Source organism: Neofelis nebulosa, chromosome 10 (assembly GCF_028018385.1).
Source record: "Neofelis nebulosa isolate mNeoNeb1 chromosome 10, mNeoNeb1.pri, whole genome shotgun sequence".
NCBI classification, from domain to species: Eukaryota; Metazoa; Chordata; class Mammalia; order Carnivora; family Felidae; genus Neofelis; species Neofelis nebulosa.
The window spans coordinates 74278595-74298999 of NC_080791.1; the positions used below are offsets into that span (position 1 = coordinate 74278595).

General features: G+C 39.6%; 2 protein-coding genes across 6 annotated transcripts in view; one reads left to right on the top strand and one right to left on the bottom strand.

The window, feature by feature from the left end:
- HPS5 (HPS5 biogenesis of lysosomal organelles complex 2 subunit 2) overlaps positions 1-8840 on the bottom strand; it is a 39864-nt gene extending 31024 nt beyond the window's left edge. For 2 of the 5 annotated variants that reach the window (XM_058688413.1, XM_058688409.1), the window contains exons 1-2: positions 8663-8840; positions 2693-2856 (exon numbers count right to left, since the gene is read on the bottom strand). In XM_058688413.1, coding sequence (XP_058544396.1) covers positions 2693-2800 — 108 coding nt within the window. In that variant the 5' untranslated portion in view covers positions 2801-2856; positions 8663-8840. Of the gene's footprint in view, positions 1-2692; positions 2857-8385; positions 8625-8662 lie in introns of those variants that run through there. The other 3 variants (XM_058688410.1, XM_058688412.1, XM_058688411.1) reach the window with 3 other exon arrangements.
- A 221-nt stretch (positions 8841-9061) lies between these two features.
- GTF2H1 (general transcription factor IIH subunit 1) overlaps positions 9062-20405 on the top strand; it is a 36899-nt gene continuing 25555 nt past the window's right edge. Inside the window, exons 1-2 of the mRNA XM_058688414.1 lie at positions 9062-9296; positions 18189-18357. Of these exons, the coding sequence (XP_058544397.1) occupies positions 18204-18357 (154 nt within the window). The 5' untranslated portion in view covers positions 9062-9296; positions 18189-18203. The remainder of the gene's footprint in view (positions 9297-18188; positions 18358-20405) is intronic.

The window sequence follows — 20405 nt, forward strand, 5'->3', positions numbered from 1 at the left end:
GGTCAGGAACAAGACAAGGATATCCACTCTCACCACTTTTATTCAACATAATACTGGAAGTCCTAGACACGGCTATTAGACAACATAAAAAAATAGAAGGCATCCAAATTGGTATGGAAAAAGTAAAACTCTCACTATTTGCAGATAACATGTTACTATATAAAGAAAACACTAAAGACACCACCAAAAAACCACTAAAACTGATAAATAAAAACCAGGAGAAATGATAAATGAATGAATAGTAAACTAACAGGATACAAAATCAATGTACAGAAATCTTTTGCATTCCTATACACTAACAATGAAGCAGCAGAAAGTGAAATTAAGAAAACAATCCCATTTACAACTACCCCTAAAATAATAAAATATCTAGGAATAAATTTAACCAAACAGGTGAAAATGCTGTACTCTAAAAACTATATAAAACACTGATAAAAAAAATTCAAGACGATGCAAAGAAATGGAAAGATATTCCATGCTCATGGATTGACAGAATATTGTTAAAATGTTTCTACTATTCAAAGCAATCTATAGTTTAAATGCAATCCCTATCAAAACACCAACAGCATTTTTCACAGAACTAGAACAACCCATCCTAAATTTTGCATGGAACTACACAAGGTCTTGAATAGCCAAAGCAATTTTGGAAACACTGGAGGTATCACAAGTTCAGATTTCAAGTTATATTACAAAATGGTAGTAATTAAAACAGTATAGTACTAGCATAAAAATAGACACACAGATCAAGGGACTAGAACAGAAAACCCAGAAATAAAAGTACAATTATATGGTCAATTAATCTTCAACAAAGGAGGAATAAATGGGAAAAAGACACTCTTCAACAAATGGTATTGAGGACTCTAACAGCAACAGGCAAAGAATGAAACCGGACCACTTTCTTTCACCTACAGAAAAATAAAGTCAAAATGGATTAAAGACGGGTGCCTGGGTGGCTCAGTCGGTTAAGCATCCAACTATTGATTTCAGCTCAGGTCATCATCTCATGGTTCGTGAGTTCAAGCCCTGTGTCAGGCTCTGCTCTAACAGCACAGAGCCTGCTTGGGATTCTTTCACTCTGCCCCTCCCCTGCTCATTCTCTCTCTCAAAAATAAACTTAAAAAAAAAAAAAAAGTCTAACTGAAATCAACCCCTCATGAGTGTTGCTCATATCACTTTGCCTATTACATCCTACTCTTCTGCTTAGAGGCTAGAAAATTACTGGGGTAGGGGACCAAAAGTATAAGAATGAAATTATTTTGGAATTGGTCATAAGATTTGTTCTTCACTATGTCATCCCTGAGTTTATCAAAAGAACTCAGGGTTTGAGGGAAGCACATACTTTATCCCACACAGCTAATGGCTTTTGCTCTGTTCCCTAAAATGGAGGGTATATCAAACTCCTTGTTCTGTAATGAGCTTAGTATAACTGCAGTGGTCCATGATGCTTAAAATGCAACATGGTATACTCATTTATACTATTTATTTTCAACCAAATACATTACTTTCTTAGGGAAAACAGCAAGATTATTGTGAAGGAAAAAAAAAATCTGACCAATCAATATCATGGTTTTCAAGAATGGGAAAGCAAATGATAGCTCAGAAAGTAAATCAAGAAAGAGTTGGGAAGGGAATGCAAGTTGGTGCAGCCACTCTGGAAAACAGTATGGAGGTTCCTCAAAAAACTAAAAATAGAACTACCCTACCACCCAGCAATTGCACTATTAGGCATTTATCCACGGGATACAGGTGTGCTGTTTCGAAGGGACACGTGCACCCCCATGTTTATAGCAGCACTATCAACAATAGCCAAAGTATGGGAAGAGCCCAAATGTCCACCAATGGATGAATGGATAAAAAAGATGTGGTATAGATATACAATGGAATATTTATTACTCAGCAATCAAAAAGAATGAAATCTTGCCATTTGCAACTATGTGGATAGAACTGGAGGGTATGATGCTAAGTGAAATTAGTCAGTCAGAGAAAGACAAAAATCGTATCACTTCACTCATCTGAGGACTTTAAGAGACAAAACAGATGAACATAAGGGAAGGGAAACAAAAATAATATAAAAACAGTGAGGGGAACAAAAGAGAAGAGACTCATAAATATGGAGAACAAACTGAGGGTTACGGGAGCGGTTTTGGGAGGGTGGATGGGCTAAATAGGTAAGGGGCATTAAGGAATCTACTCCTGAAATCATTGTTGCACTATATGCTAACTAATTTGGAAGTAAATTTAAAAAAATAAAAAATAAAACAAGTTAAAAAAAAAAGAAAAAGAAAGAGTTGGGGCGCCTGAGTGGCTCAGTCAGTTAAGCATCCAACTTTGGCTCAAGAAACGTTCTCACGGTTTGTGGGCTTGAGCCCCATATCAGGCTCTGTGCCGACAGCTCAGAGCCTGGAGCCTGCTTCAGATTCTGTGTCTCCCTCTTGCTCTCTGCCCCTCCCCCACTCACACTCTGTCTCCCTCTCGCTCTCTCAAATATTAAAAAAAATCTTTTTAATACAAAAAAAAAGAAAAAAGAAAGACCTATGAACATGCTACTTGTATGTAAGGTATTACTAGCACAGGGAAGAATACCCATGATTCCATTAAACATAAAGAACTAGACGCCAGGGAGCATATATAACAGTGTGCACAAAATATACAAATATGAACATGAAACAGATACACGGATCAAGAAATTCACCTTTAGACGACTGGAGTCCAGCCTCAGGGCTGAAAGTAATGGATCCAGAGACTCAAATTCTGCCAGTACATGGCTGTAGGACTCCGGTATCACTGGCACAAAAGTCATTTAGCTGGAAAGGTAAAACTACGTTGAGTGACAGGCACAGTATTCCTGCATAAAACCTGCAAAAAAAATATAATTTTTAGAAGCTCCTTGCTTAGTTAGCAAACATTTAATGGATACATGGAGACCATGGAGAAACAGGAGAAAGGAACAAGGATCCCTACTTTGGAGGTACTTAGCATCTACGAGGAAAGAAAACACACATAGATAACATTATGTGCAACCATCAGCGTGTACTGTATCATTCCCTGACTCTGAAGCTCCCAGACAATCAAGCCCAGATTCTCAAGGTCCCTCCATAATCCTGTCCCACTCTATTTATCTAACAGCGTGAGTAGGTAGAACGGAGGATGTAAGAGAAAAATTGGTCAAGTTCCTCTTTGGTAAAATAGCAACCTCAGTTGTACTTTTTGAGTTGTAAATCTTCCTCTACCTTTCAGAGTCTCTCATTAAAAGGCAACATTCTGTAAAGGCTTCAAACTATAAACCCTTATGAGCAAATTCAATAGTTATCAGCCAATAATTTAACTGTGCTCAATAGAAACACATCTCTGGATCTCTTTCTCCACACTATCAAGGGCTCAGTAAGTATCTGTTAAATGAATGAATGCACCTACTAAGTGGGAAGTAAGGTACAGAGAATTAAAGCTCAAAGTAAGAGCTTCGATAAGAAAACTGATAGGAATGAATAGGAACAGGAATACAAAGCAGCAAATGATAAATAACCAATGAAGACTTTGTACACTAACACAAGAGTTATCTGTTCAGCAACTCTCAAGTGTATATTTTTGTCAAATTGCACCAGCTTCCAGAAAAGAAACAAAATTCAAGAAAATTCTTATCCGTTGATTTAACTTTTCTCCATTTTGTAACATGCCAAATTAAGAATAAAAGCAAACACTACAGGGGCACCTGGGTGGCTCAGTAGGTTGAGTGCCCAACTCTTGGCTTTGGCTCAGGTCATGATCTCAGGGTTCATGAGATCGAGCCCTGTGTCAGGCTCTTCTGCACCGATGGCACAGAACCTACTTGGGATTTTCTCTCCCTCTCCCCCCCCCCCCAACTCTCTCTCAAAATAAACGTTAAAAAAAAAAAAGCAAACAGTACTGAAAAATTCAGAAACAACTGCTTATACTTGTTTTTAATTTACAGTTTTTTTCAGAACATGTATTCACTTATTTATTTAACAAATATGTACATAGTGTTACCAGCAAGACCCCAAACCTCGACCTCTACTGCTCACCTGCTTGCTCCTACCAACCTCTGTCCCACATTTTTCCTTAAGCTCTTCCTTCCAGCTTACCTCTTAACTCAGGCAAAAGACCGGAGGGGCATAGCATCATGTGATGGAAACTGAAACAACCCCTCAAAGCAACAATTGCCTGGTTAGGAGTTCTGGTGGCCCAAACCACCCTGACCAGTTTGAGCTCACCTCCCGACTCATGCCAGTGCAGATGGACTACGAAGTAATCCAGGGAGTGACCGACAGTTACTTTTACCTCATTTGAATATGAAAATCTCCACCTAAACAGAAGCACAAGCCTCCTTTACATGATATACTATGTACATATAAGCATATTTCCTAAAGGAGCATGTGTGGGCCTCTACACAGAGGTGACAAGTCTCCCTTATTCAAATACTCATTCTAACTCTAAAACAAAGAAACAAACATTCACTCTTTCTCAGGGAGTCATGGCTTTGAAAGTTATTCCCTGTGATCTCCTTGTTTGCTGCAAATAAAGTTTCCTTTGTGCAACAACTCTACCCATTGTAGTTTCTACCTTGACTCACAGGAGGGAACTCATGTTTGTTCAGTTACAATAGCACCAACTTGTGCACTGTTCTAGGTTGGAGAGATAAAACAGAGGACAAAACAAAGTCCTAACATTCATGGAGTGTACCTTCCAGTGGCAAAACACACATAAGCTTACGATGTTTTTTACTGCATACACATAATATAGTCTCATCTCCTCTTCGTTATACTATTCTTAGTATAAGAATAATATTCCAGGGCGCCTGGGTGGCGCAGTCGGTTAAGCGTCCGACTTCAGCCAGGTCACGATCTCACGGTCTGTGAGTTCGAGCCCCACGTCAGGCTCTGGGCTGATGGCTCAGAGCCTGGAGCCTGTTTCCGATTCTGTGTCTCCCTCTCTCTCTGTCCCTCCCCCGTTCATGCTCTGTCTCTCTCTGTCCCAAAAATAAATAAACGTTGAAAAAAAAAATTAAAAAAAAAAAAAAGAATAATATTCCAAAAAGAAAACCAAATCTTTAGTAGTCCTATACTCAAAATATTTAAGAATTCCAGGGCAGCTGGTTGGTCAGTCAGTGAAGCATGCAACTCCTGAACTTGGAATTTTGAGTTCAAGCCCATGTCAGCTGTAGAGATTACTTAAAATCTTTAGGGATGCCTGGGTGGCTCAGTCAGTTGAGCATCCCGACCCTTGATTTCCACTCAGGTCATAATCTCATGGTCCGTGGGTTTGAGCTACACTGCACTGACATTGCAGAGCCTGCTTGGGATTCTCTTGTGTCCTCTCTCTGCCTCTTTCACTCTCTCTCTCTCCAACATAAACATAAAATAAAATAAAATAAAATCTTTGAAAAAGACTTCTTTTGAGAATTCTTGACCTAAGAAAAAAACTATCATTCTTTTCACTCATTCATTTTATTGAGTTCCTTGTGAAATATGAAACACAGTGGTAGAAATGACAAAATAATTCTGGAAATCAGTCACTTTATAAACAGGGAGAAAAAGAACATGCGCGTGCGCACGCACACACACCTAATAAGGAAAACATAAGCAGAATGCTATGTTGGAACTTAAAGGACATAAGAATCACATTTCACACTGAGTTAAAGGGAACTGTAGAAAACTTCCTAAGGGAAGCAGCACTGGAGCCGAATAGGCTTTTATCAGAAGGAAAAGGGTAAGGGCAGCAATAAGCAAAAATACAGAGGATACATTTGGAGAATACAAGTTTAGTTTTGGTTGAGACACAGGATACAAGGAACAGAGTAATGAAAAATAAAAGTGGAATAGTAATTCAACACAAAGCATGAAACACTTCTAATTTCAAACCAAAGAACCTGAAGAAATTTTAATTTGGTAGGCAACAGAAAGACATCAAAGGATTTGGTGTTAGGCAATCACATAATTTCTGTGAAGCGCTGTGGGCACACCCTAGAAAACAAAGACTTAAGAAAAGTGGTGGGTAGTAAGGTAGTAAAGACAAGGCCTTTCAATTACTCAAGAAATCTGGTGGAAAAGGAGAAAATCTCTCTGGACTTTCTGACCAGGAGAGACTCAAACAGATTTGTAAATAGTAGCTAAGAGTCTTTAGAATGTAAAAGACTGAAGACACAAGAAAAAGATAAAACCATGGTATAAGATCCTAAAGAAGCTGGAAAGGAATGACATCAAGTCCACATTGTCTATCTCTGCCACTTGTGATCTTAAACTCTGAAGTGGATAGGCCATCGGGCCTTGATCTCAGTGTCCTGCAAGTTATAATTTAATGAGGTAAAAAAAACTAAACTAACAGGTTCCTAATTTTCAAAAAATATATATTTAATGGGAAATGAGAACGGAAAAGAAACAGCGTCAGCAATGTCAGTTCTCAAGAGAAGTTGCGGGGTGATGGTTAAGAATTAAGATGGTATATGGGGCGCCTGGGTGGCTCAGTCAGTTAAGTGGCCCACTTCGGCTCAGGTCATGATCTCACAGTCCGTGAGTTCGAGCCCCGCGTTGGGCTCTGTGCTGACAGCTCAGAGCCTGGGGCCTGTTTCTGATCCTGTGTCTCCCTCTCTCTGACCCTCCCCTGTTCATGCTCTGTCTCTCCCTGTCTCAAAAATAAATAAAATGTTAAAAAAAAAAAAAAAGAATTCAGATGGTATAGAGTTAAGCCAACTCTATATTTATACTTTCCTTTGTTCTTTTTCTCTCTCTCTTTAACATTGAAATCTGCTCACTTAGAGCTTTTACTGATTATTTCTAATTGTGTCTTCTGCAGTTTAAAGGAATGTTTACTTCTCCCAAAACAACCCTTCAGTATTTGAAAAGTGGTATCAGTTCTTCTAAAAATTTAGCATTCCCAATTCTTCGATAATTTCTGACACGACAATTACTAACTTCCTCTATTCTTGTCAACCTTCTACAAAGGCCATTTACTTTGCCCAAAAATATGGTGCCTAGAACTGAACATAATACACCTTAAGTGGCTGAATAACAAAGACTAGAATAGAAACAGTAACTTCCTTGATCTGGACATTAAATTTCTATGTTATAACCTAAAACAGCACCGTTTTTAAAGTAGCCATGTCACACTTTTGATTCAACTAAAACCCAAAGGAATTTTCACACAAATATAATCATCCTAGCTGGTACTTAAATACCATAGAATTGAGCTCAAATAAAAATCTACTATTAATCAAATGTGACAATGCATATAAAAAGTACCAACACATTTAAATTCTCTGTAATAAAAACAGTAGAATGTTGACAACTGTTAAAAATGGGTTATGAGTACATGGGGTTCATTTTATTATCCTGTCTACTTGTGTCTACGTTTGCAATTTTCCATAATCACAAGATTTTTTCAGTACCTACTTTTAAAAAGAAATCAGTCAGTGTACAAACCTTCGAAAGCTCCCCCTCTTAATCTATGATCTCATCCTTATTTATTTTTCCAGCCCCATCTTCCACTCTATCCCTATTGTCCAATGATACCTTGCTATTTTTTGTTTCTCTTTCATTGTATAAACTTCCTGTGCCTCTGTGGTTCAATAGATACTGTTTTCTGAATCTTCATCCATCTAATAAAATCCTACCTTTCTGCAAAGCTGGGTTTAAATACTACTTCTGTCAAGCCTGCACACCTCTAGCCAAAAACAAACAAACAAACAACTAAACAATTAGAAGGTGGCTATAAATGCTTACCAAAGTCAGTAAAACAACTTCTTGAGGGGTTGGTTTACCCAAGGTTACAGAGCTCCTGAGAGGTAGAGCTGTGACTAGAATCCACTTCTCCTGAGTCCTAATCTAATCACCTTTCCACTTCCATGCAATCCTTTATGGTAACATAAACGAGTAGTAGGATTAAGAAAAGGCTTTTTATCATCGCCCTAGTACTCATTTCACCAACGGACCAGTGTTTGCTGCTTACACATTAAAAGCAAATCACAGGGGCGCCTGGGTGGCGCAGTCGGTTAAGCGTCCGACTTCAGCCAGGTCACGATCTCGCGGTCCGTGAGTTCGAGCCCCGCGTCAGGCTCTGGGCTGATGGCTCGGAGCCTGGAGCCTGTTTCCGATTCTGTGTCTCCCTCTCTCTCTGCCCCTCCCCCGTTCATGCTCTGTCTCTCTCTGTCCCAAAAATAAATAAAAAAATGTTAAAAAAAAAAAAAAAAAAAAGCAAATCACAGCATTCTTTCTCCCCCCACTAGCTACGTGGACGGAAAAGATGGAATCAAGCAAAAAGTAAAGATACTATGCAAAGGGTATATACGAGATTCCACCATTCCATAGTGGGATCTTTCTACCCGAGAAGTAATAATCAGAGAACGCTTCACCACAGAGAAATGGCGATTCATACATGCATCATGCAGTCAACATTCTTTGTACCCATCGCCGGACACAGTCCCTGGCCACAAGAAGCTCCCTAGCGGAACTAGTAACTTTTCTGCAGCGATATCTTTAACACTGTATTCAGATCTCTTGAGGAGAGAAGCTTCGGTAACCATGTTTTCCAAGCCAGGCTTACAGACCAGCAGCCCAGAGGTCTCGGCTCCGCTCCACCACTTCCAAGGCCGGAAACCCCCAATTCTCAATAGATCAGACCCCCTCTCACGGATGGCCGCTGGGACACTCACCGGGCAACTAAAAGCCGTACACTCAACGAGCAACTAAGAACGATACCGGAGAGTCTTTCCCTCCTTCCGTACCTCCCCTCCCGCGTTTACGTCATCCAGAAGCGACGGGGACGCAGGGACACCGCTATTAACGGCACTTCCTTGTCACGTGACGGGTTACGCCCCCTGCTTGCGCGTGGTCCCTCCCCCTCCGGCCGCGGTCGCAATTACGCTCTCTGCGGCCTGCAGTCAGTGGGCTGCTGCTGGCCGAAGACACAGCGCCGTCGGAGACCGGAAGAGCGTTAGGCCAAAGGGGTGAGCCAGCCAGGATCCTGGGACCCTTCACAGCTTGAGGCCGGCGAAAGGAAATGAAACAGGCGGGAACCGGCGGGGGAGGGAGGGAACTAGCGGAAGGTGTCATGGCGGCCGCGCTCTGGGTCACGTGCCCGGCAGGCCCGCCTTGGTACTTCCGGTCACGTGCCCTCAGAGTCCTCGCAGCCAGCGATGGAGGCGAGACCCCCCAGTAACAGAGGCGGTGGCGACGGTGGTGGCTACTGGGTTTCAGCCTCTTCCCGGCAGCGTCTCTAAGAAGCGCAGCGGAACTCGACCCGACCCAGCCCAGTTACTCCCTGCCCAGGGCCGTAGCTCTCACTTGGTAAGTTTAGACCGAAGAATGGGGGCGGGTGGGAGGGTGGGTGAGGAGCTGACAGGCCTGGGGGCCGCTGGACGGCGCGGATTCTGCCCCTTTTCCCAGTGTCCCTGTTGCCGTCGCCACAGCTCCTACGCCTGCCATCTCGGTAGTCTTTTATTGTCCTGAAGCGAGGAATAGGCGACCCCTAATCTGTTGGCCTATAGGAAGTCTGCCCCTTTACTAAGAGCAGGGACTCGAAGATTTCCCCAAAGCAAGGGTTAGACTTAGCTTTTGAGAATGAAGGACGTGGAGGCCTCTGAGTGACAGAGGAGCCCTTCCCGTTAGGAAATGTGCTCTTAAGTCTTTCGGTTTCTGTAGGAGAACACCTTTCCCTGTAGTGTCCACACATCTTTTGCTTGACCTGTCAATTCTGCGGCTTCGTAAAAGCTTCTTAACACATGTGCCAATCCACACCCCTGGCTTTGGTCCTTGCCCAATTTGATTGTCTTGTAATGATGAAAAATAGACCACTAACCTATGGAAATATGTAATTATTTTATAAAGCCCCCAGTGTTCTAAGACTAAGTCGACTAAGGCAGTGTGTTCCATTGATTCTTAAACACTCATTTCGGGGTCTGTATGGTGGCGGAGAGGGAAAAGATCCAGAAACTTAATCGTTAGCCCATTAAAAGACAATGTGAAAAACATACAAAAACTAAGTGGTTTGAAATACACACTGTCGTAAGTATTAACTCCATAAAGGAGTGGAACAATTTCTCCCCACTATTTCTTACTGGGAACTCCGTTATACAAAACAGCATGCTCTGATGGAATTGAATTTGGGAGTGCCGAGCCCCACCCAGTCGGCCTACCCTGTTGGAACACAGTTTGAAAACCACTGAACTGGGCTTTGGTAAATAAGCCAAAATTGCCAATCCTAACATAGCTTTTTAAAGTCAAGAGTAGGACAAAGGAGATGGAGAAGTCACAACAGAAAGGAAAATAACCTCTAGTATCAGGCCTATGGCTTGCAGAAGGAATGGACTCTGCAGAGAACTTTGTACCTTTTAGCAGACCTAAATCCCTCATTTGGGAAGGAGGGAGAGACAATTTGGGGCTATTAAACCTGTCCTTTACCCTCACTCAGCTGACATTTAGCAGCAGATTGAAAGTTTGAGTTTCTCCTAGGTGATATTAAATATATATGGTAGTGCAACTGTAAAAAAATTATTCATGCAAATGCAGAGAGGGCTCTTTAAAAATACTAGGAAGATTGGTGCAGAGAGGAATCGGTTTAATAAACCAAATGATCAGCTTCCTGCACATACTGCCCTCGAGGCATATATCTTCTCCCTGCTGGTTAATCTTTCCACCTTTTAGCCTTACTTTTCTGTGCTGCTAGGTTTTTCCCCTACCATTGAGCTTTCCTAGCATTTTGACCAGTATTTCTACCTTGTGGATACTGCTGGAGGAGGTCCCTTGTGCCCTTCCTCTTTTCTCTCTTAGCTTGCCTTTAGTGTGGCAGTATCTGGCATCCAGCTAATAACTAGTAAGTCCCTCCCTTCCCCACTTTGATTACAGACTGATTGCTCTTCTCTTGATTTGGATATTATACTCTTGTCAGCATGCAGTATTTATTAGTGAATATGAGCATACATTTCGTTCTGTCTTGTGTCTGTCGCATTTTCCTCCTTCTGCCTCTCCCTGCACTGCTGTAAAAATGAAAAAGTGCTTGGTCTTAAAATTGCTACATCAGTTACTCCCCTTAATAGCTTCATTGTGTGTGTAACTTTCATTGAAATGGTAAATTTTGGTCACTTTTTACATACTTCCAAGGTCCTGTTCTCTGTAATGCTGGATTGTTAAAATTTTTTTGGATTGCCTCATAGCAAGCAGCATTCCAGATCTCCATTTTGTATCCTGGCAGATACAGCAGCTCTCTCTAATAATCCTCCTTTTAGAGGGTGATGTGGAGTTTATAGTTCACTTGTTGTCCTTATTTCTGCCCCATTTATCTGTGCATATTAGAAGAGAAATGCAATTTAAAGATTTCTGTTGAATAGTTTGAAATTTTTCCTATCCCTGTTTCCTTAAAACCCAGTTATTGGAATCCCTGAGGAATGATACTGTGATCTCTGAGTAGAGAGCTATAATGCTTCCTGGAGTTTAGCCAAGGATATATGTATGAAGGTGTCTTATGTATCTTACCAGAATGGTGTTATTTTAACACCAAATATCTTAAATAGATAATCACAGATGTTTATTGGACTCTTCCTATGGGCTAAATATGCTGCTGGGTGCTGTATTGCAGTGAATACAACACATGCATCCTCTTCCCTTTATGAAGCTTGCAGTCTGTCAGGGGAGACAGACAATTCAAAGAACTACTTTAAAAATTAATTATAGTTGTGTTAAGTGCTATCAAGAAAAGAATGGAAGGTCTTGCCTAGTAACTTTGAAACTTAGAGTAGACAAAAAAATGAGTAAAAGCCAGGTGATAGGAAAGGAGGAGGAGAATGTGCAAAGGCTCAGAGCAAAGCATGTACATTTACCTTCAGGCAAATATTTAACTGCAAATGAATTAATGTCTTTACTAGAGGATCTTGGTATTTAAAGAAGTGGCAGATGGTTTCATAATGTAAATCTTTTAAGTAAAGCTAGATCTTCATCGGGTCAATTTGTTTCAATGGAACTAACTGATATTTTTCATGAACAAATATTCTGTGGCCCTTCTAGAATTCTACTGGGAAGAAGAATTTTTTTGCCACCCAAGGAGCCATCTTCAAGAAACATCTGAAAACCATGTAGGGCTTTGTAGGATAGCCCCACTGATTCTGTTAAACTTTCTAAAACTGGTCCTCGTACAATTAACAGAGGTGCTATAGATGAACAAGGAAATTTGCCAAGCAAGTTAGCTATGAGACCACTGACTAGTCATTCCAATGTTCAGTTACTTACCCCTGACTTATTTTCAGTGTTCTCCCAAGTGGCTGTTTCTCTCCATCTAACTTCCTCTCCGTTTTACAGTTTCTCTGTCTTCACTCATCTTTTCTTTCTTACCTTCCTATCTTAGAAGTTTTTCTGTTCTTTTCCGAAGCTTATACTTTATTTGTGCTTATAAGCCCAGTTAATTGGAAACTCCTTCAGTGCTTTTCCTCCGTATATGGACATACTTAAAATTGTTTTGTAATTATCTGCTTTCTCTGTGTCGACAAAACCTCCCCTCTTATCTTTCAGATTTTAATTCACGTTTCCTAAAATGTGGTTCGTATAATTTCAAGTAATACAAATTGTTTTTTTAAGTTACTATAATGTTTATTATAATGAATATCAAAATTAATATTAAGGTATTAATTAGTTCCATACATATATGAAATTTCTTTTGTACATTAAATTTTTAAAGTGAATAAATTCATATACACTTATTACAGAAATTGAAAATAACAATTGTTTTCTTACCCACACTAATACCTGCAACACTTTCCTGTGTTACCTTATAAGCCTGTGATTTGATAGGGAACAAACTCTTGGAAAGACTTTTTTTTTATTTTTTTTATTTTTTTTTAACATTTTTTATTTATTTTTGGGACAGAGAGAGACAGAGCATGAACGGGGGAGGGGCAGAGAGAGAGGGAGACACAGAATCGGAAACAGGCTCCAGGCTCCGAGCCATCAGCCCAGAGCCTGACGCGGGGCTCGAACTCACGGACCGCGAGATCGTGACCTGGCTGAAGTCGGACGCTTAACCGACTGCGCCACCCAGGCGCCCCTGGAAAGACTTTTTAAATAACTACTTTTTGGGGCAACTGGGTGGCTCAGTCAGTTAAGCATCTGACTCTTGATTTCGACTCAGGTCATGATCTCACCATTCAAGAGTCCAAGCCCCAGTTGGAGAGTTTAAGCCGCATGTCAGGCTCTGCGCCACCAGCACAAAGCCTGCTTGGGATTCTCTCTGTCTCTCTCTCTCTCTCTGCCCCTCCCCCACATGCACATGGGCATGCTCTCTCTCTCTCTCAAAATAAATTAATAAATATTTTTTAAAATGCTACTCTTTTCATTACAAAATATAGATAATCCAGAAAACAAAAAGAACATTTAAGTCATCTGTAATCCTGTCACCCATCAGTAACCACTGTGAAGTTGGGTGTATATTCCTCCAAGTCATATGTATTTGCAAAATAGCATGGTGGAAGTCCAAGGTCAGACTGACCCACATTGAAACCTAGCTACTTCCTTGATGCTTTGGGAAAGCGTCTTGATTTTTTTTTTAGACCCAGTTTCCTTTATCTGCAGAATGGGACTAATAACCTACCTCAGGATTGTTAACTGGGGCTGAATGAGTTAATACCTATAAAGAAATTAGCCCAGTGCCTGGCACATACTAGGCATTGAGTATTTTTTTTTTTAATGTTTATTTATTTTTGAGACAGAGACAGAGCATGAACGGGGAAGGGTCAGTGAGAGAGGGAGACACAGAATCCGAAGCAGGCTCCAGTCTCTGAGCTGTCAGCACAGAGCCCGATGCAGGGCTCGAACTCACGGACCGTGAGATCGTGACCTGAGCCGAAGTCGGAGGCTCAACCGACTGAGCCAGCCAGGCACCCTTTTTTTTTTTTAAATGTAAGCTCTATACCCAGCGTGGGGCTTGAGTTCACAACTCTGAGATCGAGAGTTGCATGCTTTACCAACTGAGCCAGTCAGGCTCGCCACGTTGAGTACATTTTATTTATTTTTTAAAAATTTTTAATGATTTATTTATTTTTGAGAGACAGCGTGAACGGGGGAGAGACAGAGAGAGAGGGAGACAGAATCCAAAGCAGGCTCCAGGCTCTGAGCTGTCAGCACAGAGTCTGACACAGGGCTAAATCCCACAAACCGTGAGATCATGACCTGAGCCGAAGTCAGACGCTTAACTGACCAAGCCACCCCAGGCGCCTCTTGAGTACATTTTAGATATTTTTTTTTTAATTTAAGAATATAGAATCAAACTACAAGCTTTTTTTTCTTTGATCACCTGACAGTGTATCTTTTCATGTCATTAAATAGTGTTTTGAAACAGTGGTTTTTAAACTTTTTAAGCAGCAGTAACTCTCTAATGAAAATCTTAGGAGGATATTAAATAAGTATATCATTTAAAAGATGGCATATGTATATGTTAAGAATTTTAACCTTTATCATATATGTTTTATAGATATCCAAACTGGAGATTATAAAACAACATAAGGAAGTGTTTTCAGTGGCAAGTGAAAAACAAGTTAATTAATCTCCACCTGCATGACTCAACAGCACCTCACACTTTTCATGTCCAGAACTGAATTCCTTGTCTTCACTTTCAAACCTGTTCCACTGTACTCGTGTCGGTAGGGCTTAGGAGTGGGGTGTGAGCAAGCAGCTGTGACACCTCCTTCAGCACTCGCCTATTTATCCTGCTTCCTCAGTATTCCTCCTCGTTCTGTCCTCTCCATTCTTGCTGCCACCAGCCTGGTTCAGACCCTACTAGTCCTTTTCTTAAGTCTCTCTCATACTATCCACAGATTCATTTCCTAAAATAGAAATTGCTGCCCTATTCAAAAGTCCTTAGAGGTTTTTTCTTGTCTACCACATAAGGTGGCATTCTGGACTGTCTCCGTCTTAACCACCGAACTCCACAGCCCACTGATCTTTATCATGAACTTTATACTACATCCAGCGCAAACTACTTACCATTCCCAGAGTCTCAAGCCTTTGCCCCAAAGCATTCCCTTTGCCTGTGATGCCTATTTCCCTTTCTCTGTCAAAATCCTCATTCAAGACCCAATTCATAACTAACTTATTAAGTGTAAAAAAACCAAATTACTGATATATGTGATAATATGGTGAATTTCGAGAAACAGATTAGGCAGAAAGCCAGAGACAGAATACATAGTATGTGATTCCATTTCTGTGAAAACCCAGAAGACACAGAAGCTAATCTGTGGTGATAGAAATCAGAAAATAGTTGCTGGAGGGGGAGAGGAAGAGAGTTGAATGGAAAGGAACATGAGGGAATCTTGGGGAGTGGTGGAAATGTTCTCTTATTTCAAGTAATGGTGCATGGGTGTATTCAATTGTCAAAATACATCAAACAGACCGCCTAAGATGTATGTATTTTGATGATTTGTTAATTATACCCCAATTTTTTTTTATTTGCACTAAAAAATCTATTATAAAAGAAGTATCCTCTGTGAAGAAATGGCCTCTGAGTCCTAATTCAGAACATTTTTTTATCTCTCTTTTGGAGCATCACGTGTTCTTATTTGTATACACTGACACACAAATAATCTTGCTAACTGGAACCTCTTTGAAAGCAGAAATCATTATTGTCACACATTCATCTTTGATAACCCTAGACTTGTTGGCTCAGCACACGTTTATTGAATAAATGTGTTCACATTGACCATTTTTCTTTCCATTCCTGGGGTAGAGTAGCCTGTAAGGGTACCTATGAAAGGGAATATTTGACTACTCAAAATAGAGGAAATGAACTTCAGAGAAATTAAGATTTTGCTTTTTTTTTAATTTGTATTTTTTATTTCTAAATTCCTGCTTGAATGACTTTTTTGATTGTAGCTACACTTGTGGTGAGCATAAAATAACATATAGACTCATCAAATTACTATGTTATACACATGAAACTAATGTAACGTGTCAACGCCAGTTAACACGGGGTTCAATATCACAAATGGCAAGATCATGACCTGAGTTGAAATCAAGAGCCAGATGCTTAACTGACTAAGCCACCCAGGCACCCCTGTTTTCCATTATTTTTAATGCCTGCCATTCTTCTGATGCTTACTTTCCCACTTAATCCAAATAGAAGTGTTACTCAGTTCCACTCCTGAAATCATTATTGCACTATATGCTAATTTACTCAGATGTAAATTTAAAACAATTAAAAAAAAACATTCCTCAATTATTTTGAATAACTAATGGCAGATCCAGTATTTCATTGTTCCCATTTGTTTTAACCTCCAGGAAAAATGTTTCAATAAGACTTCACTTGTTTTCTCAGGGCAAATTTAATTCTTAAAATATCTAGATATGCAAATTTCTCTAAAATTATATTTTAAACTATATCTGAAGAAGTTACTGTTTTAAAATTATACTTTGAATCATTTCTTTGGGAATAAAATCTTAGTCATAACTTCACCGGAAATGACCTATATGGGGTATTTGTGCTATCACTTTTTCCCATCTCATCCCATAGCAGACATCACCATCAATCATGGCTTCTTTCCTGTTAAGCCCTTATAGCTTCAAGTTCCCTTTCAGCCTCATATTCCAGGCAGCCACACTTAAGCCTCTAGGATTTCAGTTGAATATTTAAGATTCCCCAGAACTGGGGAGGAAGGAGGTGGAGGTAACTAAAGGCTGTTTCCTAGGTAATGAATTAGCCAAGTACAAGTGAATCTTTGGCCAAGACCTGGAGAACAGTTGAAGACAATTTGATTGTTAAAAGGTGGGGGAAGTAGCATCTGAAGTGTTAATTTTTTTTAAGTAGAATTATTTTTTTAATGTTTATTTATTTTGTTTTTAATGTTTTAAATTTTATTTAAATCCAAGTTAGTTAACGTATAATACAATAACGATTTCAGGAATAGAATTTAGTGATTCATTACTTACATATAACTCCCGGTGCTCATCCCAAGAAGTGCCCTCCATAATGCCCATCACCTGTTTAGCCTGTCCACCCACCCAACACCCCTACAGCATCCCTGTTTGTTCTCTGTATTCAAGAGTCTCTTATGGCTTGCCTCCCTCTCTATTTTTCCTTTCCTTTCTCTATGTTCATCTGTTTCTTGAATTCCACATATGATTCCATCATACATTTATTTTTCTCTGATTTCACTTGGCATAATTACACTCCAGTTCCATCCACATTGTTGCATGAGGTGTTAAGTATTAATGGTTTTCTTTCAAAGTACACAGGAAGAAACTTAGACCAGGAATCAGGAAATGTGGGTGTGGTTTCAGCTCTGAGAGTGGTTCTGGTAAGGTCAGCCGTGTGGCTCTTAGTTGTTTCAGTTGAAACAAAATTGAACTAAATATTCAGTAGAGTCGTAATTCTAAAATTCTACAATTTTAATGATTTTTTTTTAACGTTTATTTATTTTTGAGACAGAGACAGAGCATGAACAGGGAAGGGTCAGAGAGAGAGAGGGAGACACAGAATCTAAAACAGGCTCCAGGCTCTGAGCTGTCAGCACAGAGCCCGATGCGGGGCTCGAACTCACGGACCGCGAGATCATGACCTGAGCCGAAGTCGGCCACTTAACCGACTGAGCCACCCAGGCGCCCCTAAAGTTCTACAATTTTAAATGTAGGTTAAAGACAACATACCTATAGTCAAATCATACATTTAAGATTTAAGAATATTACTGAGGAACTAAAAGTAAATTGAAAATACTCTGATTAGAATATGTAGAAATGGTTTAAAAACTGCCAAATGTCATAAACTGTTGTGTAAATTCAAACCTGTGATAATGAGCAAATTAAATTTTATTTTAAAGGATAATGCTATACAACTTTATCTTCAACTTTGAATCAGGGACTTTTTTCTTCCTTAGTATCAATTTAGGTTTAAATTTGGAAAGGACTCAGGGGCACCTGGGTGGCTCAGTCAGTTAAGCATCCGACTTCGGCTCAGGGCATGATCTCGCGGTTTGTGAATTCAAGCCCCACGTTGGGCTTTGTGCTGACAGCTCAGAGCCTGGAGCCTGCTTCAGATTCAGTGTCTCCCTCTCTCTCTGCCCCTCCCCTGCTCACGGTCTGTCTGTCTCTGTCTCACAATAATAAATAAATGTTAAAACCTTTTTTTTTTTTTTTTAATTTGGAAAGGACTCCAAAAGTCAACAAATTTGATCCTAATTGAGATGTGAAATCTTTTGTCTCTCTTAGCACTTTCTAGGCATCATGGCAACTTCATCTGAAGAAGTTTTGCTAATTGTAAAGAAGGTGCGTCAAAAGAAGCAAGATGGAGCTTTATACCTCATGGCAGAAAGGATTGCTTGGGCACCTGAAGGCAAAGATAGATTTACAATCAGCCATATGTATGCAGATATTAAATGTAAGTCAGCTATACTAAGGCCTGATGTAACATTTGCTAATAATTTTATAAGAAGATTGCTTATACGATCTTTGTGGATTTTTTTACTATAGTGTCCAAAACACCAGCTGTATGCAAATAATGTTAAAGTGGGATCGCTGAACGTATGTTATTCTGTAACCTGCCTTTCCCACTTTATAATAATGAAAGTTTATATAGTTTTACACATGTGAATCTACATGATGTAAAAGTCTCCACACATCACCACTTTTAAGAGTTGCATAATACTCCACTGAATGGATATAGAATCATAATTTAATCAGTTTCCTTGAAGGACAGTTAGGAAGTTTACAGAATTCTTTTTATTGCAAACAGTATTGCAGTATAGGTCTGTGTACTAATACCTTTGTGAGGTTGTATATGTGGGATACATCCCTGCAGTGGATTTACTGATTCAGATGGTTCATGCATTTAAAATGTTGGTTGATGCCAGATTGCCCTTTAACGAAATTGTATTGTTTAAGCAAGTTGTGTAGTTAATCTTTGGTTATGTGGCCATTGTCTGTTGAGAAGATAGACTCAATTTTTTATTGGATATAGATAGGAGAAATACAGAGCACAGTATCCTTAACAAATTATGGTATCTGAACTGTGACCTTAATATGGATTCATTTATTTTCTTGGATATAAAATTCTTCTCCAAGATAAAATCTTATGTAGATTTCAAGGAATGTGATACCTCAAAAAATAAGACACTCTTCACCTTGCAGGTGCTAGATTTGTAAATGTCCTTTGTGTGTGAACAGTTGCCCTAAGGACTTACCTCAACTTTGCTGCTGGAAATGACCAAGATTTTCATCCATTTTCACTAAAATAATTTAGAATTTTTACTTTCAAAAGGAAATACTGTTTGAAATTCATCATAATTAAAGTACTGCCTAAGCTGTCTGGTCTTTTGTCCGCTATTCTGGTAATATTACCTCCTTTTAAAACTTTGTTTCTGTGGAAAAGTGACTCACCAAGTTCCTCATAGTACTCTTACAAACTAACATTTGTACCAGAAGAGACTCATAAATTAGGAACTTCCTCTGTTAGCATTTCTCTTCAACAGGAAGTTGGTCCTGTAGCTCTGTAAAACATGCACTCGTTGTGATACCCACAACGTACAATAAAGAATATACCCTTCTCCTATTTCTTGACAATTCTGTTATTGGGAAGGAGAGCACATACTCAAATCTAGATCTGCACCAGATCAGTATTCATTTTAAGTTGAATATTTGAAATAAAGCCCATTTCTGAAAGAAGCCATTGAAAATTATCGGTAATAAATTACTAAGGTGAAAATCAGCAGTTAGGTTAGCTAATTACAGAACTTCAGAAATAGGCCTCTTAGAGGCAAGAGCCAAGCTAGAGCAAGGCTACAGCAGTCACTGAGAAAAGATGAATAAAAAGGAGTGATGGTTTGTTTTGGAGAAATGGAAAGCCACAATAGGCTGGCTGAAAGCCTACATTGCTCCGTATTGCTGCTTTTGGTAGTTAGATATTTCATCTAGACTGTTGGCCTGGAAGCAGCATCTTGATTGAAAAAGTTTGTTTAGGGATTAGTAAGTGGTTTGGACCATGAGCTCTAGGCAGCATGTTCGCACTGTCATGAGTCTCCCATTTCATGAGACAGAACCCCTCCATCCCTCTCCCTCTGTGGAAGACAAGGACTACTGTTGCCGTGAGGCCCACTTTTTAAGAGTACAAGTTATCTATAATGTGGATGTATTTTGAGGTTCCCAACATCTATTTATTATGAAAATTTTCAAAGTTGCAGAAAAATTTTAAGAATGGTACAATGCATACTATACAATATATCTGACTTACGTGTGCATACACTCTGCTTTGTAATATTTCGCACTGAGAAAATTTTAATAGTAAACATCCAGGACATTGTTAAATCCCCAGTTGTCCCAGTAATGTTCTTTTGTAGTAATGATTTTTTTTTAAACCCTATCCAGTCTGGGTTCACATATGTAGTTGTAGTACCTTCAGTCTTTATAGACTTGTCAAATATCATACATTCT